This window comes from Anoplophora glabripennis, unplaced genomic scaffold (genome assembly GCF_000390285.2).
Source record: "Anoplophora glabripennis isolate ALB-LARVAE unplaced genomic scaffold, Agla_2.0 scaffold42, whole genome shotgun sequence".
NCBI classification, from domain to species: Eukaryota; Metazoa; Arthropoda; class Insecta; order Coleoptera; family Cerambycidae; genus Anoplophora; species Anoplophora glabripennis.
The window spans coordinates 1,344,903-1,372,327 of NW_019416219.1; the positions used below are offsets into that span (position 1 = coordinate 1,344,903).

General features: G+C 33.4%; 4 protein-coding genes across 6 annotated transcripts in view; 1 reads left to right on the plus strand and 3 right to left on the minus strand.

Annotated features, from left to right (window-relative positions):
* Positions 1-1,177: 1,177 nt before the first annotated feature.
* Positions 1,178-8,240, minus strand: LOC108905455 (probable cation-transporting ATPase 13A3). Of its 2 annotated transcripts, none has more exons than XM_018708326.2 (17): positions 8,053-8,238; positions 7,742-7,972; positions 6,892-7,126; positions 6,591-6,795; positions 5,656-5,872; positions 5,280-5,593; positions 5,013-5,201; positions 4,742-4,951; positions 4,571-4,684; positions 4,177-4,458; positions 3,399-3,516; positions 3,161-3,342; positions 2,767-2,961; positions 2,427-2,633; positions 2,284-2,368; positions 1,391-1,866; positions 1,178-1,328 (listed from the first exon to the last, which is right to left on the minus strand). In XM_018708326.2, the coding sequence occupies exons 1-17, from the start codon at positions 8,075-8,077 to the stop codon at positions 1,182-1,184; spliced, it is 3,432 nt and encodes a 1,143-aa protein (XP_018563842.1). In that variant the 5' UTR covers positions 8,078-8,238; the 3' UTR covers positions 1,178-1,181. The 2 variants fall into 2 exon arrangements, 1 of the variants encoding a protein (XP_018563842.1); XR_001964267.2 differs by lacking the exon at positions 1,178-1,328 and adding an exon at positions 1,958-2,072 and having other exon boundaries at positions 1,773-1,866; positions 8,053-8,240.
* A 610-nt stretch (positions 8,241-8,850) lies between these two features.
* LOC108905367 (actin-related protein 10) lies at positions 8,851-10,698 on the plus strand. The gene is made up of 6 exons (XM_018708197.1): positions 8,851-9,033; positions 9,088-9,328; positions 9,383-9,579; positions 9,637-9,809; positions 9,863-10,180; positions 10,545-10,698. The coding sequence occupies exons 1-6, from the start codon at positions 8,963-8,965 to the stop codon at positions 10,661-10,663; spliced, it is 1,119 nt and encodes a 372-aa protein (XP_018563713.1). The 5' UTR covers positions 8,851-8,962; the 3' UTR covers positions 10,664-10,698.
* Positions 10,699-10,761: 63 nt separating this feature from the next.
* On the minus strand, positions 10,762-12,299 carry LOC108905368 (ATPase ASNA1 homolog). The gene is made up of 3 exons (XM_018708198.1): positions 12,093-12,299; positions 11,811-12,040; positions 10,762-11,705 (listed from the first exon to the last, which is right to left on the minus strand). The coding sequence occupies exons 1-3, from the start codon at positions 12,200-12,202 to the stop codon at positions 11,056-11,058; spliced, it is 990 nt and encodes a 329-aa protein (XP_018563714.1). The 5' UTR covers positions 12,203-12,299; the 3' UTR covers positions 10,762-11,055.
* A 1,491-nt stretch (positions 12,300-13,790) lies between these two features.
* Positions 13,791-27,425, minus strand: part of LOC108905433 (probable phospholipid-transporting ATPase VD) — a 51,775-nt gene continuing 38,140 nt past the window's right edge. Inside the window, exons 4-15 of one of the 2 annotated variants that reach the window (XM_018708280.2) lie at positions 25,770-25,974; positions 25,523-25,715; positions 25,201-25,442; positions 24,318-24,786; positions 23,433-24,056; positions 23,106-23,378; positions 22,338-23,047; positions 22,160-22,283; positions 18,867-19,129; positions 18,606-18,793; positions 18,355-18,440; positions 13,791-14,636 (exon numbers count right to left, since the gene is read on the minus strand). In XM_018708280.2, coding sequence (XP_018563796.1) covers positions 14,602-14,636; positions 18,355-18,440; positions 18,606-18,793; positions 18,867-19,129; positions 22,160-22,283; positions 22,338-23,047; positions 23,106-23,378; positions 23,433-24,056; positions 24,318-24,786; positions 25,201-25,442; positions 25,523-25,715; positions 25,770-25,974 — 3,412 coding nt within the window. In that variant the 3' untranslated portion in view covers positions 13,791-14,601. Of the gene's footprint in view, positions 14,637-18,299; positions 18,441-18,605; positions 18,794-18,866; positions 19,130-22,159; positions 22,284-22,337; positions 23,048-23,105; positions 23,379-23,432; positions 24,057-24,317; positions 24,787-25,200; positions 25,443-25,522; positions 25,716-25,769; positions 25,975-27,425 lie in introns of both variants that reach the window. The other variant, XM_018708279.2, reaches the window with a different exon arrangement.

Sequence of the window (27,425 nt, forward strand, 5' to 3'; positions counted from 1 at the left end):
CAAGAAATAAATGATTTATTTTTACCTAAAGAAATTACTACACATTTTTTTATAACCAGTCTAAATCAGTTAAATCAAAAGATAACAAGTAACAAAACCAAAGTTCGAAAATAATGGTTAAAAATCAAATCAAATCTCAATTTTATATAAAATATATCTTCTTTATTTGCATTGAAATTGTAATGTGCCATCGATTTCGTATAATGTACCCGATGTTCAGCCTGCGCATGCGCTTTTGGACTGTTCTATGTCGCAAGCGACCCCATTTCGAAAAACGTGTTATATTTATTTTTCACATTTTACTTAATCCAGTGCGATTAAATCGTGTGCGAATGTTAGAAGTCAATCTGGTAACAACAAGGGTAGTCTTAAACGAACGTATTTGACAGATCAAAAACGTTGCGCAATAAACATTTTTTATCAAGAAATTCCAACGCGAAACGTGGATATGTTGATGAGTGATGCCGCGGAAATGTGCAGTTCTTTAACAAAATTGTATGTCAAAAAAGTTTTATCGTGCGATAAAAGGTGATGGCAGGAAAAATCGACATTGACAATGACGTTAAATATGCGATTCGTACGAAGGCTGACGGAATTAATTTTAACAATTAACTTCCAACATTAAATAAGACAATTCAAACTACAATCACAGAAGACAAACATTTGCCGCCCTCTTTGTCCTGAAGAACTTTTCTTAGTAAATATGTATAAAATGATCTTTTGTTACTTAAATATTAAATATCTTTGCTACGAGGGCAAAATTGCTGAATATGTACTTTATTATAAATAAAAAAAAATACCTACCTACCTGTTGGATGTTTGGATACACCAAGGTGAATGTAGATTTGTACAAATAATAATTTTAACTAAAATTGACACATTTATTTATTGTTCTATATTTAATTTCTCTAAAATGATACGCCTATGGAATCGCAATCCCCGTGTCCCTTGTCCATCTTACAGACTTACGTGTTGAAAACGAGCCCCAGCCTACAATTTTGGAACTTCCAAAAATGAGTAATTGAATTAAATAAATTAACTAATGTAATAATATGTTTATTGGTCTATTTATCACGAGATCAATATATTTGGTTTTTTATTACATTCTAAATAAAAATTAGTTAATACTTTATAAAAAAATAATGCTTTTGTTATTGTAAATATCATAAGTATAAAAACACTCACAGGACAATTCTATTATTGCAAACATTGTGCAAAAATTCCTCGTTACTTTCCTGCAGTAACAATTTGTACTTATTTTTTGGATGACGCTTACATTTAAGGCACTGGATAATCTTCTTCAGCCATTGGCTATCTGCAATCCCCACCTAAAAAGGAACGATGAGTTGGGAAAACCAACAAATCACAGTAATATTAACAGAAACCGTACCTCAATAAATATGGCCAGAACAAAGTGGGAAACTGGGAAAGCCAGCAATGAATATCGGAAGTTCTCTTGGTCGTGTGCCCTGTGCGGCAGAAACATGATATCCATGATTTCCGCCAGAAACTTATTGGGTTGGACCATCAATATCGTAATAAATACTGTTAAAACTAAGGCGCAGAATAAAAACCAGAAATTAGTGATCAGCATTTGCCTATAAGGCCTGCCTTTGGAGTACACCGTGGCTAAAACAATATACTGATAACAAGACACGGTGAACAACACTGTATTTTCCCATGATAAAATAACCTCTCCAATGGTGTCATTCGGTATTGGCTTAAACCATACTTGTTGGAATAAGTAGAATAAGGCACCGCCTTGCATCAAAGCGCAAGTTACTATCTGTAATATTAGAGGTATTACATTTTTCGATGCTACCAGGGAGCTCATCGGTCGTTTGGCGCCCAACGATGATGCCGGACCTAAAAGTGAAAATGAGACAGGAATTTGTCAAAATCAGTGGAGAATAAATATATATTGTTTGAACACTTAAAGATATGATTAATAACATACTTGAATATTATTATCCTCCTAGTTTTCCTTCCACCAAAAAAAAATCAAAAATATGTAGATATTTTATTTTAGCATACTACAGTGATGTTACCCCCTAAGGCCAAATTTCATGGATCTATGGTAAACATTTTAAAGGATATTTAAATAATATGTATAGTCGATTTGATATCTTATGCTATTTTATTATTTATTTATTTTTTTTTTTAGAAGCAAATTAAATATTCTTAAATTTTCTGTTTTTGAAATATCTTTGCGTTACACCCTGCAGAAATGATTTTGACAATGTGAATTTTTTGTATTTATAAACTGTAATTTTCTTAACTTACCTTGTCTGCCAATTGTAACTGCGAGACTAGTAGTAATAACTAAATCGATAAATAAAAACTGGTGGTCTGACAACAGAGAATGGTGCTAAAATTTAAACATTGTACATCTCTAAAAGATTCGACGACACGAAAAAATAACTTACTCTGTATAATAAAAGGATGGTAAAGAACTGAATCAAGCTGTACATGGCCATATATTTAAAAATTGCGAAACTGGTAATTATGGCACACCGACCCTCCAGAATTAAATGGATAAGGCAGGAAATGTTTTCGATGGAAGAGGTAAACGGAGCTGCTACGCTAGCTTCGGCTTGAGATAAAGATATCCCCACATGGGCAGCTTTTAAAGCCTAAAAATTGTTTTCGAACAATACACATAATGCTGAAAGTTTAAAAACTTAAATATTCAAAACAATTTTCTAAAAATCCTTCACAACTTGAAAAAAACAAATTCAAGTTAATTATTATTAATATCGTACTTACCCCACAGTCATTTGCTCCATCGCCAACCATCGAGACGACATAGTTCAAAGTCTGCAGGTATGAAACCACCTGCGTCTTTTGATCTGGCTGAAATCTCGCAAATATCGTGGTTCTGACCAGGATATGCGGTAACAAGTGTGGATAGAAACTCTTAAGTTTGTTCCAGGTTCTCCCATCGATCGCAAAATGATAAGGCTATAACAATAAGTCGAAATAAATGAGCTCTAAAATTTATTTGTTGTTGTCGTTCAACATATAAAATCCTATTACTGAATGGGGTGAAATCAAAGTAAAAACTAATGAAATAAAAATAAATAGTAAAATAAAAAGTGCATATAAATATAACAAACAAAAAATTAACAAAAATTAAAATAACATAAATACAAATACTCACATTTGATTCAACATTGATAATAACGTTCTCATTCGAACCGCCAGATCCGGCTTCACTTAAATGAAACGTAGGATCTACATTAAGATCATCACAATTTTCCATACTTAAAATGAAAATTTTTTCATTGCTTTTTACCATTCCACAATCCCGTGAAACAGATACGGCAGTTAGTATATTATCACCTAAAAATCTGTCATTTACGAAATTTATAACACGTACGAATCTAGTATAAAGTCACCTGTAATCATCACAGTCCTAATTCCAGCATTGTGTAGAGTTTGTATAACTGGCGCCGTTTCTTTCTTCAAAGGATTTTGCATTATCATGAGACCCAGAAAATGCAAATCACACTCAACCTGAAAATGTTTATGTCTTCGTTGATTATAATAATAGCCGTTACAAAAAGTAGGTCAAACTAGAGATTCTTTGGGAGACAGTAAAGGAACTTTTTGAGAAACTCTGTATATATCCTACACTCCAGATTCAAAACAGTAGGCAGTAAAGTTATAAATAAATAAAACCACAATTTTTATTTCTTCTGAGCCTGACAAATTAATTTTGTGTATTCTCTGCACGGAAATTGTAATGTGCCATTCATATCGCATAGTGTTCCAATAAATTGACCTCCAACCTGAGAGAAATTTCAAAATTCATTCAGAAAAAATAAATATTTATCTAGATCTGGATTGTAGCCAAAAGTTTTACTGTGTATTATGCATGAATTGAATTTTTGATATTTAAAACGCTATTGAAACTGCATACTAAAAGAAAATAATGAAAATTTGTTATGGCGAAGAAAGTATTTAGAAAAAATAATATTGTTGTCCATCTAATCTAATTTAAAAAAAAAAATCTTTTTAATAATTTTTGGAACCCTTTAAAATGATATGCCCATGGAATCGCATTTTCCGCGCGCCCTACACGTCGCGTAAACGAATTACGGGTTGAGAACAAGTCACCTACTATTTTGGACTCCGAATCAGAAAAATCTACTAATCTATGACCATTTTTATTACCGTGTCTCGTTTGCATTTCTGAATTTCCTTCCAGCTACACTTCTTTGACAGTTCCTTATAGGCAAGGGCGATGACTCTGTATCCGCAAGTCGTATAATGGGACAGAATAATACTGAAATCCGGGGGTAGCATTTCTGAAAGGCACATGCCGTAAATTTTCTCCGGGGCGCCTTTCGTAAATGCAATCATGTTGGGGCTAATGGTGGTGCGACATATCACAGACATGCACTGAAGTGTGGAGGAAAACGTAAATTGACGCAGTATGCCAATCTGATAGGAGCTCTGAAATATCAAAAAGATCTGATGGAAAAATAATAAATTTCGTAGTTCTGACAATAAAAACCTAGAAAAATATGAATGACTGATTTTAACAAGAAATTACAAAATACTTTACCTCTGAATCGTTTTTTTGCAGCAACTGCTTAGTAAGTCCCCTACAAGGTCTTACGACTGTAGGGGCCAGCATGTCATAACGACTATTCTCCTTCTCGCCAGATTCTTCAAGTTCCTAAAAGAAAACCCATGGTAATTTACGCCGGCATTTACCTACAATTACATGCTCTACCCATTGCGTGAATTCAAACATGTTTAGATCTAAAGGATCACCATTTAACACACCATCGATTCTGGTCAATGAATGACAAGAGGCCATCGCTTGAGTCAAAGGACTATGTATATCAAGATTATTTATGTCAATCGTTTCTTCAGAAAACCGGGCATTGGTGCATGGTACAACGCATTTCATGTCTAGACCATCTTCAGTGAGAGTCCCCGTCTAATAATTAAATTTATTAAAAGTAGTTTTGAAAATTGAGCGGCTCGTACAATTTATTTACCTTATCGAAGCACGCCAATTTAACTTTTCCGCAGATATTTATCCTAGGAGGGCTGATGCAGTATATTCCAATTTTTTTAAGTCGATTTTGACTGTAAACTGTACCAACCGCCATTGCGGCAGGTAAAGCTGGCGGTACTACTATCGTGATTATATCCAGTGTACGTAGAATAATTTGTTTAGCATGGGCCTAACAATGAAAAAATTCATGTCAGCATTAAACAAGAAGAGTGAATAAACATATTTGTGCGGTCGATACGATACGTACATGCCTCGAAATATACAAGTACAAGCAATAGCTCATTCCAACAGCGGCCACCATGAATAAGAACAAAATGAACTTAAAACTGTCTCGGTAGAACTTCAGCCCCACTGGAGCGGGGAATAGAATACTTTTTACTAAGGCTCCTTTGGTAGTGTCAAAGCCCGTCCTTATTACCCTAGCCAACACAAGCTCTCTGTCATAGAATCGCGTCTGCAATATGTGGGTCCCTGAGAAAAGCGTATGTCTTTTGTGTAAATCTGGATGATACATTTCCGGGCTATGATGAAGAGAGGTCTTGGTAACGGGAACGCTTTCTCCTACAATTGAAGCCAAAGCTCTAGTTTTTTCCTCAGTTCAAATTTTTAAAATGCCTGCTTACCCGTTAAAACACTTTCGTTTACAATGCATTGGCCCGTAAGCAATACGGCGTCGCAAGGCATAACAAAATCTGCCGAAGGAAGAACAATTAAATCACCCGGAACCAAATCTACTGGGTCGATAAGTTCCGTAACGTTTTTGGAATTAATGTTGCGGCGTAATACTTTTACTTCGGCACATTTTGAGGATACTACCAAGTCGTGCAGAGCTTGGCTTTGCTAAAAATATATCATTAGCGAAGTGAAAAACATATTTTAGGTGTTGCATTTAAGATGGATTTGCAGAAAATAGGTTTTTTCATGATTAAAGGAATGAAAAAAAAAACATATCTTTTTTAACAACAAACAACACCGAAACTACATTTTAAATCCATATTTATGTATCAAAGTAGCCTTAAATTCAACCCGAATAGCAAAATCCAATATATAGGGTGTTTTACATGAAAAAATTAACTTAGGTAATGCCCAGAAGAAATGAAACAACCTATATCTTTGAAGATAGTTTTAAATGTGATAGAATTAATTCGTTGCAACTTTTATTCGAAACATTTGTTGTATTATTCACGTTGCCAGATAATATAACAAAGTGAGAATTAATACCGAGTCAATTACTTCAAAAAATGAATATAGGAAATGACTGATAAAGTGGGATTTGGGGAAACACTTGTATTTTAAAAAACAAACATTTCGAGTAAACGATAGCTTATCACAGCTGTTTACCAAGCTATTTTCTGTTGAAATTGTTGTCAAAATCTGTACGAAGTTTTAAAATAAACAAAAACTGCTACTGTAGATACCTATCTTGCACAGAAATGCTTACAAAATCAATCAATCAATCAAATTTCAATTCAGAATTTTGCTTTACAGTTATTAGCAACGAGCAATTAATTATATTGTGAACATACATCAGTTTTCAACAAATTTTCTATGAACTTACTTTACGGGTTTGTATTAATGAAGTAATACTGGAAAACAGTGTTAAAACAACAACACAGAGCGCATATGAAACATAATCGTCGAATAACCATAAAATTACAGAAAAGGCTTGAAACATATAAAAAGGGTTGAACACCTCCTCAACAAATAATCTCCAATACGATTTAACTTCCACTTCGATTTTATTTTCCCCATACAGTTGGAGCCTAAAACAAAAATCCATAAACTGAAACTTAAACCATAACACGAAAGTTAATTAAAAATTAGGTAAATAAAAATATTACTTCATCTTGAATTCCTACCTATTTCGATAATCATCCTCGTGTAAACCATTCAAATCTGTCAAGTATTCGTCAACTGTTGCTAAGGGGATTAAATCATCAAGAGTTCCATACTGGTGTCGTTCGGATATCCATACATACTTTGTGTGTTGATAAATAAAATATCTTACATTTATAACATCTCTTCCTAAATGAGGAAGTTGCATCTCCTCATTTTTAATTTTTATAAATGATATTTGACCGTGATTACCACATGCTAGAAAATCAACGGTAAATTAACAAAAAAATTTGAGAGAAAATTTAGATATACTAGTTTAGCTATGTATGTATATATATAGTTACAAATTACAATTAATATTTTATGTACATAGGTACACAAACATATGTTATACATACATAGGACATTGTTTACTTAAATCTTCCAAAATTTAGAATAACTAATAATAAAGAAAACTGAAAAACTGACGTTTCTCTTTACGCATTGAAATTTGCAAATATTTATTTTATTTGAAATAGTCTTTTAATATTTAGCTACTTTTAGATGTAACATAATAATTAGACAGGTACCAGCCCCTTCTGATAATTAAATTTTTTAACAATTCAAGGTCGCTGTTAATTATCTGTCATTCATTAAATATCTTTGTTTTGCATAACCATATTGTCAGTGATTAAATTAATCAAATGGGGAAGTATACATTATACAGCCACATATACAGCTAATTAAAGGGACTTCCCCAGTTTTTCTTGGGGTTTCCCGTTAAAATCTTCGAGTTATCAACTAAACTAAGGATTAAATGAAAAACAAATTTGTTTTCCTTCAACTTAATCAAGGAAATAAAAAATTCTCTCAAGTAAATATAAACATTCTCACCTAATAAAATTGTAGCTTTGTCGAGGGCACATTTTTCATATTTTACAGTTCCCAATTTTGGATATATTTTAATTATTAAATAAGGAATACCCAAAAGTAAGATACTAACTAAGTAATGTAAAAGAGTATTTGTATTATTTTCGATATACCCAAATATTTTACAAATCGTTTCATCTTTACTATCATTTAAAAGTTCTTGACAGTAACTAGTGTTCCTTATAGGTTCATATTCTGAAACGAAAAAAAAAAATCGGTAATGTTGGCAGTTAAATAAATAAAATATATTAAGTTACAGTCACAATTTAACATACCACAATTCCTTCTGCCACGAAACATTATATAATATCACATATTTAAAAAAAATATATAGTCAAAAGAGAAAACAGAAAACCGCTTAGTAAAATATTTTGTTTGTCTATTTGCAATATTCTGAAAAGACTTGACTAATAGTTATTTACGCTACTAACAACTAATCGTTCCGTTTCTCTACTGATTATATTATTCTATCGAATCCCTCCTACCCACATCCTTTGTTGTATTTTGTATGTAGCAATTTCTCTAATCAAGTTTGACGTGGTTTTAATCGTCATTAAAAAATGTAGCCACTTAACCATGACAATTAGACATTTATTTACAAAACTTTAAGTTCCTTGTATTAAAGTAAAAGAGTGGTTAACTACTGATAACAAAAATCGAAAATAATAAACAATAATCAATGTGAATTTTGTTACACGATTATAGCAGCTTCAAGAACCATGCGACGGCTATATTATAGGCGTATTCGCTCAAATTTCACATAACATTTATCTAGGCACATAACCCCTGCCTGCCATAGCACGTGGAACGTTTACCATGGAAGGAGCCAAAGGTCGGCTGTCGTGTGAAATGACTATCAGCGTTCTCCATTTATCCGCACTTTTGCACTTAGTGTGCATTGAGACTATTTCCATCTTTTATTACTCGATTTGATATTAGAGGATAGACATATTCACAGTGCCCACCGAGTGCAAAAGTGCAAATGAATGAAAAACGCTGTAAATGAAACTACCATAGACCTATAGAAATCTATGGTGGTGACATATGACATATGTCAAGCAGTTGTCAATTTTGTGTGTCAGGGTTATTTTATTTATTTTATTTGGTTAACGGCACATTTTAAGTGTTATGTGGTTAACGGAGGCCAAAAAGTAACTTTAATCTCAATAAATTATAATTAAAAAAATGCCGATTTATGAAACGTTAACCAGCGATAAACTTGTTGTTGTTTTAGATATTGGAGCAGCTTTTACAAAGTATTTATGTAGGAATTTTTAAAGCAATGGCACAAGCTAATATTTTTTTTTTAGGTTTGGTTTTACAGGTGAATTTGCTCCAAGAAACATTATCAAATCAGAAGTTAGATGTAAAAAAACTGGAGAATTGAAAAGATTATGGGATTTTAAAACACCCGATGAATTATATGACCTACTGGTTGAATTTATACACATTATTTACTTCAAGTTCGCCTTGTTAAGTCCTAAAGATAGGCCTATTGTAATTGTGGAATCGTTGCTATGTCCCACTTTGTTCAGAGAAACGTTAGCAAAGGTGACGTGTTGCTAAAAGTATTTAATGTTATTTTAATGTACTTTTTAATTATAGGTTTTATTTATACATTATGAAATATCATCAATGCTGGTTTTACCATCTCATCTGATCTGCTTATCTAGTATAGCAGTGGACACAGCAGTAGTTGTAGATGTGGGTTATAAGGAAGCTGTGGTTATACCAGTTTGCTATGGGTTGCCGATTGTGCAAGCATGGCAAGCTCTACCCCTGGGAGCCGAAGCTATACATAAGTAAATTCTTAACTAAAACTAGAGACAAATTGATGAAAATGGAATTTTTATTTTCAGTAATTTGAAGACGGCATTAAGTAGTAACAATACAGGTATTCAGAATATACCGGAATCGACCTTGGAAGATGTAAAAATACGTTGCTGTTTTATAACCAAAAAATCTCGTGCAGAACAGCTGGCCCTTGTGAAACCCGAAATTACACCATGTCCAGAAGTAAAATATCCCCTTGGTAAGAAAACTTCGATAGAAAAAGTTTGCCGTTAGTAAAATTTTTTTATTTAGGTGGAAGTGAAAGTATTACTGTTACTGGAAAAGTGAGAGAACGTGCTTTTGAAATACTTTATGAAGAAGATAACGACCATCTTTGCTTGTCAACAATGATACTGGATGCTATTTTGCATGTTGATAGAGATTTGAGACAAAAACTAGCTGAAAATTTGGTGCTTATCGGGGGAACCACCATGGCTCGCGGTTTTAAAGCTAGACTTAAGGAAGAGCTAGAGAAACAACTGAAGTTTGATAGATATAAAAAACTCAATATTACAAAATTTGCTTTCCATACCTTGCCTTGTAAGGAAAATTATGCAGCTTGGTTAGGAGGTGATTCTAATTTTTTTTACCAGTAGTTGCTTTAAATAGTGTTAAGTAAAAGGTTATATAAACATGAGTTCATAATCGATACTCTTCGGGTGTTGAAATTTATAAAAATCTCACCTTTTCTAAATTACCTCTGAAGATGTTTGACATAGAATGATAAAACGTTGATTCATTTATTTAATGGTAAAAATCCACTAAACTCGGATATAAATAATTGTTTTGAGAAAAAATTTTCTAAATATATTTCATATAACAATTTATGGTAAATCTTACGAATGTGTATTACATGTTCAAACATCAGAAAAATATATTATGTAAACCTAGTTAAAAAAAAGTCATGCTAACAAATTATTAATTCTTTTCATAGGTGCTATATATGGAGCAACGGAACTCTTGAATATGAAAACTCTAACCAAGGAAAACTATTTTAAGGAAAATCGTTTACCAGATTGGATTAATTTAAAAGATAATATTCGTACACTATAAATATTAATAGTAATAGTATCAACATATTGCTTTATTTAATTAATCTATTTATTTTTATTATGATGTTTTCACCACTTTTTAATAAAATATTTATTTGCAGCTATGTTTGGTTACTTATTACATTCGTATTCCGATTTTCTTGGTCAATTTTTTCACTTTGCGTCTTACAGTTTGAAATATGTTCCTGGATTTTAATTATATAAAAATACAACAGTGGTAAATTGATTAATTTATTAATTAAATGTAAATAAAACCCTCTAAAAATATAATAATACAAACTAAACAATTAAGATTTCATCTCGGAAAAAATTACTTGCAAACCACAAGCAATCTTAAGAACATGTTTAATTTCTCTCGATACCACCATAAAAAAAAGAATAAATATCAAAATACTAAACAGAATACGGTTTTATTAAATATTCTGAAAACTTTTTTACATTATCTGCTCCTCTAACTTCCTTTTCCAAAAGTGGCAACTTTGTGACATGGAAATCTTCATAGAGGTCATGAATTTGGTCAAGATATTTTTCTTGAATTTTATACCTAGCCGAGCACATTTTACACGAGTCTTCATCTGATTTCTTGAACAATAACTGATTTACAATGATATTATGGGTATCTATTTTACATTTAGTCAATTCTTGAACCAAACGTTCCGTTTCATACAAAGACAGAAATTCCGCAATGCAGACACAAACAAAAGTAGTCTGATCAGGATTTTTAAATTGTTCATTAACTTGTTTAATAACGGACAACATTTCTTCCATTTTTGCAGAAAAATTATCAGCATTGAAATCAGGAATGCCTAACAGTCCACTTAACTGAGAAATTAATGGAGATACTCTAAGTCTAAGGCGTAATAATTTTCCTAAACCTTTTTCTACTACCTGGGGGAATGATAACAAGCGTAATGTATGACCTGTTGGAGCTGTATCAAAGACTACCGCTGAAAAATTCATGCTTTTTATAAGTTTCATGACTTCTGCATAACTCATAGCTTCATCAATACCAGGAAATGCTCCAACAATTTCTTGTATAATACCTGAAACAAGTATTAATTCCTACTAAATTCTATAAAGGCAGTCTTAATTAGTTAAATGATTTTTATCATATATATGTAGTTCAATTTTTTTAACGTGGGCGTTACCTTTACTCATTTTCATGGCATCTGGTTCTCCATCAAAATATTCATCTGGTAACTCATTAAAACCTACATTAGGATCTATTTCCATTGCATATAAGTTAGCAAAACCTTTAACCAGTGTAGGTACTTTTGTAAATTTCTGATCGAACGCATCAGATATATTGTGAGCCGGATCAGTTGATATAATCAAGACACTTTCTCTGACTTTGGATAACTGTACGGCCAAGCTGCAACTGTAATTAAATAATGATGTATCAAATTATACTTTGACTATAATTTAGTTACCTGCAAGTTGTTTTACCAACACCACCCTTTCCTCCTACAAATATCCATTTTAATGTAGTTTGGTCTATGACATTTTTGAGTGAAGGTTCTAATTGTTCAAATTCTGACATTGTGCGATGTGTACTGCTATTAAATATTTGAAAATATGTATTTACAGCTATCACCAATGTGACATTTAAAGCGAATATAGAACTGTTAACCTAAAAAAATAATGGTCCAGATGTCAAACATGTGTCATACACATACACTTGTCACTCATTAAGCCTTGATCCACATGCATGCGTGAGCGCGGATCTGCTGTAACCACGTAATCATCAACAACCAATTGTGCGTGAAGCGACTTGACATACCGTCAAGGTCAAAACGTATTGGATGTTGAGCCTGGATCGACATGCATGCGTGATAACGGATATCCGTGATACGTATATGCGAAATTTGGCCCATCCACATGAAATGTATGTGATAGTTTGTACATACTATCTCCGTCATTCTACTTTAACGATGTTGAAATTGGGTCTATTATATATTTTGTGGCATCAGGTATGCATGTGCATCCAGGCTTTGGTTTTGCTGTCAAGTGAAGTGTCAACACTCTCAACGGCTGTGCGACATTTATAGTTGAATGTGTTTACAGTCTATATTTTTATTTTTAGCAATCCCATGTTTTTTTTTATACTCATATCTTGATATATGCAAAATTTTTGGTTATAAAAGGACGCACGTTGAGGTGGGAAAGAAAGGAAAAGTCATATAGGATCAAAATAATTTAATACTGATACTGTTATATTTTTACATAAATATATTTTACTTTTGAAAGGTATTCTAAAATTATCTATAATTATTAACAGTTCGATTATATTCTCTAAAAATCAACATTATAATACATCACACAGTCTGTTACAAGTAGGGTTTTACATAATCTTAAGGCATAAAAATGAAAATCAAACTGTTCGTAAAGAAAATCAGAAGGACCAGCTAGAAAAATGCTTTGAAACTAATTCTTATGTATAACCTTACGTTAACAACAAACAACAGTTTCACTTTCACAGTCATGGAAATTTTAAAATACATATAAAAAATAATCATTTAAAATATACATAAAAATTGTGCTATTTGGCAAGTATTAATCTACTTAAAGGAACATATATTTACACGAGTTTACCATTAAATAAATAAATTAAGGCAATAATAAGTTCGTTCCGTTGAATACTTGTAGCAGAGCACAAAATAATATTGAAAATTGCATTAATTTTCTGGATGTTTTTTGAGTCGCCTAAAGTTTGTGCTAGACTTTGCAGCAGCTGATATTCACGAAAATTACGAAGTCCACTGAAGCAATTTCGCTGTAAATACTGAATGGAGCAAACTTATAATGTATATCTATAATGGCAACCGTTTCGTTGGGACGATTAGAAAAAATTAACAGACGATCTTGCGATTTTAATTTTAAACTCGAGAAAATATACAAAACTCATTGAAATATGCAAATTGGTACAAAAAATTATATATTTTTAAAAAACTTACGTTACAGATGGCACATATTGACAAATTTAATATTTTTACTTAAAAAAATATTTTTATTTTTTATTTATTAATTTCATTTTTGTCTGGTAATACAAGAATAAAAACTGAATAAAAAAGAGATTGGAAAGAAAAAACAAGTTTAGAGCGAAGCTGTTAATTTTTAATAACATCCTCAAACTTTTTTTAATTTTTAAATAAATTAACTAAATTTATTTAATGAAAAACAGAAAATCATGTATTATGAAATAAATCTACAATTTGCTGGCACTGAAGCGTTACTAAGTCTCGATGTGCTCTTCTTTGAATCCATTTCAAAGCTAACCTATCAATAAACTATTAAAACGTGATGCGTTAAGTTGAGAACTTGGATATCTATCACCTGTCGTCTGTATTTCCAGTAGCAATAAATGTAAAAAATTATTGCGCACGAGGACACCAGGAAGTAAAGTTCGGTTAAATGACATTTCTGTTTGACAAACTGTTTGAGACGATATATAGAGATGTACAGCTGTAATTCATTTAAACTGGGTTCGCGTTAGTGGGTATAAAATAAGGGAGAAAACGAAAACGATAAAATATTTTTAGATGTTACGAGTTACTTAATATGTTTAGTTGCTTCCGACGCACACGGTAGCAAGACATGCAATTCCTCGGTAGAAATAAATTATGCTATACGAAATGGTAACTAAACGAGTCTATAAAAAAAAGTTCACTACATCGAAAGTTAATGAAAACAAACATAACATCAGGTATTAAAAGAAAAATGGCACAAGTAGAACAATTGTGGCGATTTTTCAGTAACAAAAGTAACAAGTAAAAAATTGTACACAATCTCTAGAAAAATAAATATTAAAAAGATTAACTTAATTGGTCCCTTAAATTATGGATCACAGCCATTTAAAATGCAAGCTTGCAATTGTTTCTTACCGATAGGTAAAAAAGGTCACTTTATATTTCTACTATCACTCTCTTCATCCGACTGCCGTTAAAGTGTTATGCTGAGGCCTGTGATCGCCGGTTCTGAAAATATTAAGCAAGTTAGAATTGTAAATTGACACCCATATTTTTAATTATTGGGAGAAGCGCAAATTATTTCTTAAGGGGGTATTCTGGTCTAGAAATTTGAAAAAATCGATTTTTTTTGCAATTTTTAAAGTTTAGACCTTCAAAAATATGTCCAAATGCAGATTTTTCAAAATTTGAATTATTTTCGGAGTTATAGCAACTTTTATAATGTGGCAACTAAACCGGTCGCGTCGGCCCGAGCTAATCGAACAATAGACGGTAGACGTCAATGAAACGTATTTTGTAGGAATCTTTTCCAAATTTTTTTTTCAAATCGTCGCCATTTTGCGAACTTTTTTTTTCTTTTTTTTTGCGAGGTCCAGATCAAGAATTTTTTTTATTTTTTTGTTTCAGACCACTACAACGATTGGAAAGATGTCAAGTAGGACGCACCTTTTTTCTTAACCCCCATTTCAATCGCCTGTATTGTTCTTTGAATTTTCGATTGTTTTTTTTATGTAATTTTTTTTGTATTTTGAAAATATCAATAAATTGGTTATAAAAAAATGAAGAGTAAAAATGTTTTTAATTTTTTTTTTACCCTACTTGGAAAAATCGCTCAAATTTAGGCCTCTAGAACAGAATACCCCCTTAAGCATGCATATAATTAAAAAATTCAAAATCTGGTGATTCTATTTTACACTTTTCCTAAAATATTGCGCACAAAATAATTTTTAATAAATTAATTGAATAATCGTAATAAATCTCTGTTCAGGTGTTAGTACTCACTCAAATGGACAACACTGGTTAATGTTCTACTTGTACAAGCATATCGAATTTAGAAACGTGCACACTTACCGAGTCATTTAGTTAAAAGTTAAAGGCATTCAATTGAAAATTAAAAAGTATATATACAGAGTGTGACTTTAAGTGGGGGTCAGTTTTTTAGGGGTAATAGCACATATTCCCCTGAATTCCTTCTTTTTCGATCAAATAAATAGTAAAGTTATAATTAGTTCTTTAAAATGCACTTTAATACTTGTGTACACCGCCACTGTAATCATGTATTACAAATACATGAATTGTAGGCAACCTTCAATGTATGTGAAGGGAGATAGTGCCGGTAAACGGTGACGAAGCGAAGGGCGTCAGTTCATTTGTTCCGCGTGCCGATATTTGAGGTTACACTAGCTTCTCCAGCAGNCAGAATAACTGTCATGGTAGCAGCTAATATGAGTGGCACAGAGAAAAAGAAATTGCTCATTATTGGAAAGTCACAAAAACCAAGATGTTTTAGAAGTGTCAAATCATTACCTGTCGATTATGCTAACAATCGTAGAGCTTGGATGACGTCAGAACTTTTTGAAAAATGGCTTCGAGATTGGGATCGTGATTTGGTGAAGATGAAGAAAAAGATTTTATTGCTGGTTGATAATTGCCCGGCGCATCCAAATGTTACTGATTTAAAGTCTATAACACTTGCTTTCCTTCCGCCGAATACAACATCAGTACTACAGCCAATGGATCAGGGAATAATACGATCACTGAAAACGAATTTTAGAAAGAACCTTGTGCTCAAAATGATTAATTGTCTTGATGCTAATGAACACAACTCTTCTACAAAAATAACGGTGCTAGATGCAATTCTGATGGTCAATGATGCCTGGAATAAAATGTCACAAAGTACCATTCACAACTGTTTCAAACATGCAGGATTCATTGAAAACCACGACGGTTTACCTATTCAAATATCAGAACATGAATTTGATGAAGAAGATGACGTCCCTTTGTCTTTGTGGTCACGAAACCTAAATTCAGATTCTTTAGCAGCACCGGAAATGTGGGAAGATTATGTTGACATTGATAGCGCTCTCCTCACATCCGAAGAACCCACCGATGAAAATATCGTACAGAACATTAATGCTAAGGAACAACTCGAAAGTGATGGGGAAGAGGAAGTCGAGGAAGAACCATTACCTACCGCAGAAGAGGCATTAAAAGCTGCAGAATTATTATCACGATTTGTTCATAGCAATATTGAAAATGATAATTTGACCATAGCGATGTCTTCTATACACAATAGTATTAGAGATTGTTTTTACAATAAAATGAAAAAACAAAAGCAGACAAAAATTACAGATTACTTACATTAAAAAATACTTATTGCGTGCAATTACGTGCAATTTTTATTTTGATTTAATATGTATGTAGTTACTATGTTTCTCTATTAAAATACTTAAGTACATATTTACATAAAAAAGGTTTTTTTTTTTCACAGTATGCTTTGTATGACGTCCGCTTATTATGACGTGTTTGTCAATTCCTTTCGATGTCATTATAAACGGATTCCACTGTATGTCCAAATGCGGATTATTCAAAATTTGAATTATTTTCAGTTATAGCAACTTTTATAATGTGGCAACTAAACCGGTCGCATCGGCCGGAGCTAATCGAACAATAGACGGTAGACGTCAATGTCAATGTAACGTATTTTGTAGGAATCTTTTCCAATTTTTTTTTTCAAATCGTCGCCATTTTGTGAACTTTTTTTTTCTTTTTTTTGCGAGGTTCAGACCATAGCAGCGTCTTTACTGTTCAAGATTTTTTTTTATTTTTTTCCTTTCAGACCACTACAACGGTTGGAAAGATGTCGAGTAGGACGCACCTTTTTTTCTTAACCCCCATTTCAATCGCCTGTATTTCTTTTTGAATTTTCGATTGTTTTTTTTTGTATTTTGAAAATATCAATAAATTGGTTATAAAAAAATGTATAGTAAAAATGTTTTTAATTTTTTTTTTACCCTACTTGGAAAAACCGCTCAAATTTAGGCCTCTAGACCAAAATACCCCCTTAAGCATGCATATAATTAAAAAATTCAAAATCTGGTGATTCTATTTTACGCTTTAATTAATTGAATAATCGTAATAAATCTCTGTTCAGGTGTTAGTACTCACTCAAATGGACAACACTGGTTAATGTTCTACTTGTACAAGCATATCGAATTTAAAAACGTGCACACTTACCGAGTCATTTAGTTAAAAGTTAAAAGCATTCAATTGAAAATTAAAAAGTATATATACAGAGTGTGACTTTAAGTGGGGGTCAGTTTTTTAGGGGTAACAGCACATATTCCCCTGAATTCTTTCTTTTTCGATCAAATAAATAGTAAAGTTATAATTAGTTCTTTAAAATGCACTTTAATACTTGTGTACACCGCCACTGTAATCATGTATTACAAATACATGAATTGTAGGCAACCTTCAATGTATGTGAAGGGAGATAGTGCCGGTAAACGGTGACGAAGCGAAGGGCGTCAGTTCATTTGTTCCGCGTGCCGATATTTGAGGTTACACTAGCTTCTCCAGCGGCAGGGTACTAACATTACTAAAAACGGGTAAAAAAAAAATTAAGTTTTTACGACGGAATTTGAAAAAATAAACAATTGATACATGTTTCTAAAGGTCAAAGGAAGCCTCTGTATAAATATGACCCCCTCGAAAAGTTGCGCCCCGTATAAACGATAAAATCAACTAATCCTCTGTAATTGTGATAGTAGCGATTATTATTTTTAACTTTTCTATTTGGAAGTGGCTACTGTAGAAATTTCAGGCAGAAGTTAAAACGTGAGCTAAAACGAAAAACTAAAGGTCCAACGCTCAAAGTGTACAACCCGATACCTGTAAATGGAAGATGAGGATGTCGACCGAGACCAAGAAACCAAAAACTTCTCACCTCTCCTGGCAGCCCTTCGTTCATAAATGAGCGCTCTGGTGACCTCGTCTGGAGCTAAAACCGTTTGACTAATCCTATATAATAACCTGAAACAAATATTGTGTACAAATTAAATGCTGAATAAAAATAGACAAGAAACTAATGAAGCTTAAGGAACTAAAAGTCTGATTTTTTTGAAGATGCAAAATCAGGTTGAAAAGAATTTTGAAATATCGCAATGGGCGCATCCGAACGGATTCTAATCTACTCACCTAGGTAATAGGGCCACGACACAGGACAGCAAGGTGACCAGCCAATATTGCGGCCTCCCCATAGCGACCTGTATCGTCCAGTACGTACTTGGCAGTCCGAAACAATTCACGCAGTATGCATTGTAAGTGATGGAGTACAGGTAGAAAGCCCCAATGGAAAACAGTATAGAAGCCAAGTGTATTACCGTCTGAAAAACAACAAAGGTTATTAGATAATCATCGTACCGTTCCGGGGGATACAGGTACAGGTAGTAAACTCACCCATGAACGCATTTCAATGGCGGCATGCAGCAGCATAACAAACATGCAGGCAGTAGTAGCTGTTGTACCGAATTCAAACATATCTATGTCTGTGTCATTATATGCCAGCTGGCAGAGGAACAATATGCACGTACTTTGATAGAAGGCGTCCAACATCGTGAGCCAAAAGGAGTACGATCTGTAGACTTTGCCCAGACGGCCCCTTCTGTATAAATACGGTTTCTCCAGAAGAACGTGGGCCGGAGCGTCTTGATCGTAAACACCTGGAATTTATGAGAATGCATAAACGGTTATAAAAAATTACTGAAAATGCAGAGCGAGCCTTATTTATTCCGATAATAAAGAAGTGATTCTTTGGTTTAATTTATGGAAAAAGTTCCTTATCACGCTACAAAGAGGAAACGGAAAACTATAAAATTGAAGAATATTAACGATTTTACCAGAGATGTAATAGGGCGCACAATTTATAATATGTATAAAGAAAATAAAGATCCTACTTTAACCATGATTCAAGATAAATTAAGCGATTATCCTGATTATAATTATAAATCATTTAAACATAAAAAACTTGACAATCGTATGGTAATTATGGAATCACAACTTATAGCTGCACTTCAGCAAGATTATTTACAAAAAATTAGAGAATATTGTCAACTGAATAGGAATATAGCTCGGAATATCGTACAGGGTGTTTTTAAATAAAGTAGCAAAAATGGTACCAGTGAATGTAGACCCAAAAATAAGAGGATTGAAGTAAAAATAACTTATGAAAGTTGCACCCCTGAGGCGATATACCCTCTTAAAGGAGGATATTGAAATTCACATTTTAATTTCTTTCTTTAACATGGGGAATGCTAGAGACACGAAACTTGGTATAAGCGTCCTACTAATAAAGACACAACTTTTCAATATTTGTTCGATCATTGGCGTATTTTATAAAGGAGTGAATCAGTCGACCCCATTGCAATATTTTATTAGAAATTTTTTGTATGAGGCAAATTATTTATTTAAAAATATTTATTGGGAATACTGATTTATTGCGCAACTTTTTTACCTCTTGTAATTTTTCGATAAAACCAATAGTTTTCTAGTAAAAAATTAGATGTGTCATCGTTCACTAAAGGGGTAATTACAAAAATTTATAAAAATAAAGTAGACGGACGTTATAACAAATAAATTGTTATTTATCATATCAATAAATTGACACTTTCTGTCAACCAATAATTAGTAGCAATTGATTAATTTAATATCAGAATAATTATGGCAAATAATATTTATACCAGTGACGAATATGTCGACATGCTCCAAGTGTTTTTCGAATCCATAAAAAATAGTAACACTGCAGTAAGATTATACCACCAAAGATATCCAAAGCGACCGATTCCTCATAGACAAACATTAGCCTCGGTGGAAAAAAGGCTTCGCGAAACCGGTAAAATTCAGCCCAATCATGAGGGTGCCAGAAGGTGTAATGTCCAAACTGTTGAAACTGAGGAAGCTATACTGGAACATCTAGAACAAAACTGTGGTACAAGCACAAGACAGGTGTCCAGGCAACTGCAAGTTTCTCACAGTCTTGTGTGGAATATAACTCATGAAAATCTTTTATACCCTTTTCACCATCAACCCGTGCAAGAATTGAATGACCCTGATTTACCAAACAGCGTGGATTTTTGTCAATGGTACATTAATATTTCCAGACATGACTTAAATTTCCTAATTAATATACATTTCAACGATGAAGCAAATTATCCTAGAGTAGGTGTAGTAAACCTCCATAATGTTCATTCATGGTCGGAAGAAAATACTCATGAAATATTTGTTTCAAGATGTCAACATAATTTCAGTTTAAACGTTTGGATAGGAATTGTAGGAAATACTCTAGTAGGATTCTTCCACACAGGCTTGGAGTGGTCGAGAACCTTAGGTTTTTTAACGAAAATCTTCCAACATTACTTGAGGATGTACCCCTTGCTACATGTCAGGTGATGCGGTATGTGCAGGGTGGGGCGCCTGCACCTAGGACACTTGCCGTTAGAAAATGGTTAAATTTAAATTACCCGAATCGCTGGGTCATGGTCGTAATGTCCCTGTTTGTTGGCCTGCACGTTCACCTGACCTAACACCTATGGATTTCTTTTTGTGGGGATACAATAAGTATTGTTTATGCCACTCCTGTTGCCTCCTTAGAAGAACTACGCTTAAGAATATTAAGAAAATAGAAATTATTTCGAGAATATTCTTTAAATTTCATTTTGCATTTCTTGTTTTTCGTTTGTATTAAATTTTGTTTCAGATAAATAACTTTACCTAATACATGTCCCATAGTCATAAGTTATCAAACATTTTTCATTAATTAATAGCAAATTATTCTTAACCCTTTCGCTGCGCAATACGTCTGAACGTAGCTACCGCGCCGTGCGCGAAAGTTTATCGCGTGCGAATATATACATCTGGAGCAGTTAGACCACTTATAGTTTTACATTATGTTGTGTCAAATTACAATTTATGATAAATTTTACGATTTTATTTTGAATAAAATATAGTATATGTACTAAATAGAAACTGAAAGAAACATGAACAATCTTGGTATTATTACCAGTACCTCTTTCCATAAAAATATTTGCCTTACCAATTGCAATAACCGAGTCACTAATGCGCATGGTTGCGAATATATACGGTTTGAGCAGCCTGATCCAATTTAACTATTCATGCGAATTAATCTATCTGGAGCAGTTTGAGCCCTATAAATTTTTAGCGAATATATACGTCTGGAGCAGTGAAAGGGTGAACGTTATTATTAAATTACCAGCTTATTGACAGAAAGTGTCAATTTATTAATATGATAAATAACAATTTATCTGTTACGACATCCGTCTACTTTATTTTTACAAATTTTCGCAATTACCTCTTTACTGAACGATGACGCATCAAATTTTTTTACCAGAAAACTCGGTTTTATCGAAAAATTACAAGAGGTAAAAAAGTTGCGCAATAAATCAGTCTTCCCAATAAATATTTTTAAATAAATAATTTGCTTCATATAAAAATCTAATAAAATATTGCAAAGGGGTTGACTGTTTCACTCCTTTATAAAATACGCCAATGACTGAAAAAATATTGAAAAGTTGTCTCTTTATTAGTAGGATGCTCATACCAAGTTTCCTGTCTCTAGCATTCCTCGTGTTAAAGAAAAAAGTTAAAATGTGAATTTCAATCCCCTCCTTTAAGAGGGTATATTTGTGACAAAAAAATCTATGTATTTCAACTAATAATATTCACATAAATCTTACCTATAGCTAGCGGCGGCAGAGAAGTGAACAATAAATTATACAACATAAGATACATCTGGTCAATCATAACGGTGCCGGAAAACCCACAAAATAATTGATACCAGAAGCAAAGGAACACAAAAGCCTGAAACAAAATAACTTGAACCTTGATTTCCTGATAACAAAGATATTAACTTACAGCGTTTTTATAAAAGAAGTACAGAACCATCCTGGAAAGACGGTCGTAACTCCAATGTCCGTGCACCAAGAGGAACGTTTCCAAATATTTAAACCGAGATATAGCGAAATCTGCGGCCATCACAGCTTGCATCCCCTCTTGACCGGATATTCCGATCCCTACATCCGCCGTCTGAATCATAGAAACATCGTTGGCCCCGTCACCTATCGCCAAAGTTCTCATTTTCAGTTCTTCCTTAACTACCCTCACTATATAAGCCTTCTGCAGGGGCGTCGCCCTACAACACAGCACCGAGTTGCAGTACGTAGACAATTTCAAGAAAGGTTTGGTCAAATTCGCCCTTTTGTCCAGGATGAAGGTGAGGGTCTTGCCGTCGACGGCCAACGCTCTAGTCTTGTTTCTCTGAGGCGTTCGTGAATAATTATAATCATCGATTGCACTAGTTGACGGTCTGTTATCGTCCGCATCCGCTTCATCTTTAATCTGTCTCTCTATCTCCGCCAGATAACAGTGAATGGTGGTTTCGGCGGCCTCTTTCGACCTCGCCATAAGCTTCAGTAATTCCATCTGCGGGGAGAACAGTTTGGCCGAGTAAGCGATATTTATAGCGGTCTCGGGTTTGTCCCCGGTGAGCACCCACACAACTATACCGGCCGCAAGCAGTGCAGAGAGAGTTTCCGGTACGCCTTCTTGCAGTCTGTCCTCAATTCCTACAATAAAAATCGTGTTTTTTTATACATTGAAAAAAATTTCATAATCTAATTTTACCTGTTGTTCCTAATAGTGTTAAGTTGCATTCGATACTGGAGTAACTATCTCGTAATTTTCTCTCAAGGTTATCTGAAGACAGCTCAGCCTCTTGATGTTTCCTGTACCATTCGTCATACTGGTGTTGAGTAATAACCCTCTTCGCCATGACGAGGACTCTTAAGCCCTCTCTCGCATAGCCGTTAAGGTGATGTTGGGTTTTATTAATGATCAGTTTCTGCTCGGAATCGTCTTCCACGGGTGTTAAATGTGGTAACATAGTTGTATCAGCACCTAGAATAAATAGTATTATTACTTTCAGATAAGTATATCGAAAAGAAACCCTACCTTTGCAGTATAAAACAATCTGATTTGTAAGGGGATTCCTAAAAATCACACTCATCCGTTTACGAGTTGAATCGAAAGGAAGAACGTTTAATATTTCGTAGTTTAGTTTCCCATCGGAAGGCGTCTCCACTGTTGCCACAGTGGGTGTGCGTTTGATTAACCGACAGCCATAATTGTAAGCGGCGTCTACTAAAGCCAATTCATCGGGGCTTTCAGCTTCATAAATCGGTTTAATATCATGAGGTGAAGGAGTGGTAGATCTCTGTTGATTTAACTTCACTTTCTGCTCATCCGTCAGATTATTTCCATTGTTCTTCTTTAAGAAGACAATGGAAGGGATGTTTAACAATTTCGGTCTCTGAGTTTTTGACGTTTGGTTCTGCAAACACTCCGAGGTGGGTGATGTATCGACAGAGTCAATCGGTGATAACGTAGGAATGTGTGCACTTCGTTTAGAATTAAGCAAGTAAGTATTTAAGGGCGGCGATGGAGTCACCGAACGGGATTCCTCTAGGCGAGTATACTTATCATTGGCAGTGAGAGATTGACTAGTCGAACTACTAGAGCTCTGTTCATCCGAAGCCTGGTCGGTTTTCTCGAAGAGATTTGGCTCTTCGATGATTCCTGCATAAAACATCACATTAGGGCCGGTTTTTCCATCTCTCAGTAATTTTTATTTGCGAAATAACAACCAGGGTTTTTCTATCATCAAACGGAATGAATAAAAAAAAAATTCTCTTTCGTAAAATTGTTTTTAAATGTTTTTTAAATGAAAAAACTATTAGAGCAAAGATGTTTTTTAAATAAGTACTAGGCACTACTCATTAATGGAAAAACTGGCTCTTTTAAGCGCACCACCTAAAATTACATTAATTGGAAACTTACCACTGGCATTCATGATGTCGTAATGCGGATGTCGAGAACACACTACGGTATTGCAGAGTGCCAGCAGCAGCAAAAATTCGTGAATTCTCGCAGAATGAGTGGGGCGAGTGCTGAAGATATTTTCCGACACTGTGCCTTCTTGGTGGAGATCACTGACTAAATTGGAGTTGACGACCACGCTTAAATTAGTTAACTTCCCATTGTTACCCTCATCTTCCATAGTGGGATGATCGTAATCAACGCCAGCGATGGCACATCGGCGAAATATCATTCGATTTTCAGTCAGAGTTCCCGTTTTGTCAGAGAATATGTACTGTATTTGACCGAGTTCCTCCGTGATATTTAAGGCACGACATTCAGTTCTTTTATCCATTACGGGGTCGTAGAGATCAACGTTGTGATGGATGTGGTATACTTGGATGATTTTGCACATCTCCAAAGTCACGTAAAGCGATAGAGGAATCATAATCTACGAGAAAGCATAACATTAATACATATTAAAATTGCACACTTTCTTTATTAAGTCTTGCACTGTTAATTTTCTTTAAAATGCGGAAATGGTTTAGCTAAGTCATCTTGGTCAAATTTCGTGTTGATCTTTGTCCAAAGTGATGTAACTGTTGGAAATAAGAATAAGAAATTATTTCTTTGGAAGTTTGCAACAACACATAATGATTTCAGTATGTATTTTTTCATTAACATCTAGTGTTTGTATAAATTTTATTTTTATTTTAGATAATTATTAACGATTAGCTTATCTATGGAGATGTTTCTTTAACATACCAAGGTATTTGATATCAAAAAGCATGTACGACCTCATTTGATGAGAATTTTACTGTTAAAGTAATTAAAAAATGACATTAGCTATTGAATGAAAAATTACCTGTAAAATAATAACAAATATCCAAAATGCTAATATGGCTTCAGTAGTCTCGTGGTTTTCTTGAAAGGGCGGCGGTAGATTTTCAAAAAAGCTCAACCATACTTTACACCCGATTGCGCCGAGCACACAAAGAAATATTAATATAAAAACACACCAAATCACATCTTGATTCATTTGTTTTTCTAGGGACGATCGTTTGTATCGTGGTCCGCCATTGTTTAGCATAGCTTTAGTTTCATGACCTACAAATGATATTTTAAAAGGGTTGCTAAGCTATTTGGAAACTATGTGTACATAAAAACCCAAGTGGTTAGAAAAATACCTGCATAAACTACAATTCCTTCCACAAAATCGGTATTTTTCAAAAGGCACTCCCTTAATAGTAAATTATCGGACCCTACAGGCACCCGTGCACCCGAGGGATGAACTATTGCACCGTGGAACCTATAAATTTTGGTTGTCGGAGCTTCTACTTCAATCGAACTCCGGAATTTACTAGGTTCAAAAAAATGTTGCTATAAACAAAACACCGTCAGTATCATATGACAATATAACTTAGCATATATCACCTTTTCTAAAAATCCTCTTGCCACTTGTCTCTGTTTGAGATTAGTTTCGCCATCTAAATGGCCTGTATCGATATAACACAGCCCGTTGGGATCACTGGATCGCAGAAGCAGTATGTCTGCCGGTACCACCTCATTGTTAGAAAGGTGAATTAAGTCCCCCACCCTCACGTCCTTCCACAAAACTTTTTTGTAACGGGAAGCCTCGCTGAAACAAAGACAATTTTTATATTACATTTCTTTTGCGATTCAATAAGCAATTTTTGAATTTATTTTTAACTTTTATCAAAGAAAGTTTGTTTTAAATGTGTGCAAAATCTACATAGATGTCGTTATTTTTACATAAACATTTGCCCATGTTGTAACATTAAGTGTGCCACAAGGTTTCATATTAAGACTTTTACTATACATTTTTATATAATGATATAGGTTACAAACTTAGCACGAAATTATATAAATAATGGAAGTATACAAGACTGTATCGAACTACAAATAAATCTTCAGTAGATTTATGTGTGGTGCATTACAAATAATCTTGAATTAAATATTTAAGAATGCAATTTCATGTTTTTTCAGTAATATCAGTATTTACAAAATGATATTCACATTTCTCCAGTGTAGATTTAACGATATGAAATTATCTTCTCCTCATGCAAATGCAATTATCTCTAATGCATTAAAATTGCTTGTCTTTATTATATAATCTATGTGAGACTTTACTAATATTGATATTAAAATCATTTTTACATCCTACCAGCGACCTAAACACAGCACAGCAAAATAATTAATAATAATGTTGATGCAACGAAAATTTTGGAATTTTTTATTCAAATTGGTTAAATTTACATTTAATTTGTAATTGTATTAGCTATGTCCTGTACAAAGAGTGACTGCAAAATGCTGTTTTTGAGACTTTGACACAGGCGACAGGAAAAATCCTAAAAATATTCTAAAAATATCCAAAAACTCGTCATGAAAAATGAAAATGAGCATCACTTTCAGTTTCTCGAAACTTTTCGAAAATCACCCTTATTTAGGGGTTGAAAGACAAAAAAGTGAACAAATTAATAAGAATCATGAACAGTTGTAAAGCCCCAAATATTTCTATGTTATCAAAATAATATTATGAACGTTAAAATATCTAATTTCGTATTTGATACGGGCTTGTCCGGATTGAAAAATCAGCTCATAATATCCCTAAAGGGGTGAAATCATCCCCTAAACGCCTAAAAATGCAAAAAATATATTAAGTTACAATTTTTTTTCTTTTTCTTTTATACGTGATAATTGAACCGTCAATAACCCAGAATCACTAGATCCTAAGGAAAATACACCCAAATGAGGGTAAAACCACCCCCAAGTTCAACCATCGGCTTCAAAGTACATAAAATAATTATAATGCATGAAAAAATAATGTTTCGAAATACATTCATTAGAATTTTTATACACAAGTACTCTCATACATTATCAATCATTTTCAAAAATAATCATCCCTCTCAAGGGATAAAATATACAAATATTGTAAATAATGTGAAAAAAAAATTAATATTTTAATTTTTTTCACATTATTTTTAATTTTTGTCTTTTCAACCCCTAAATAAGGGTGATTTTCGAAAAATTTTCGAAAAACTGAAAGATACTCATTTTCATTTTTCATGA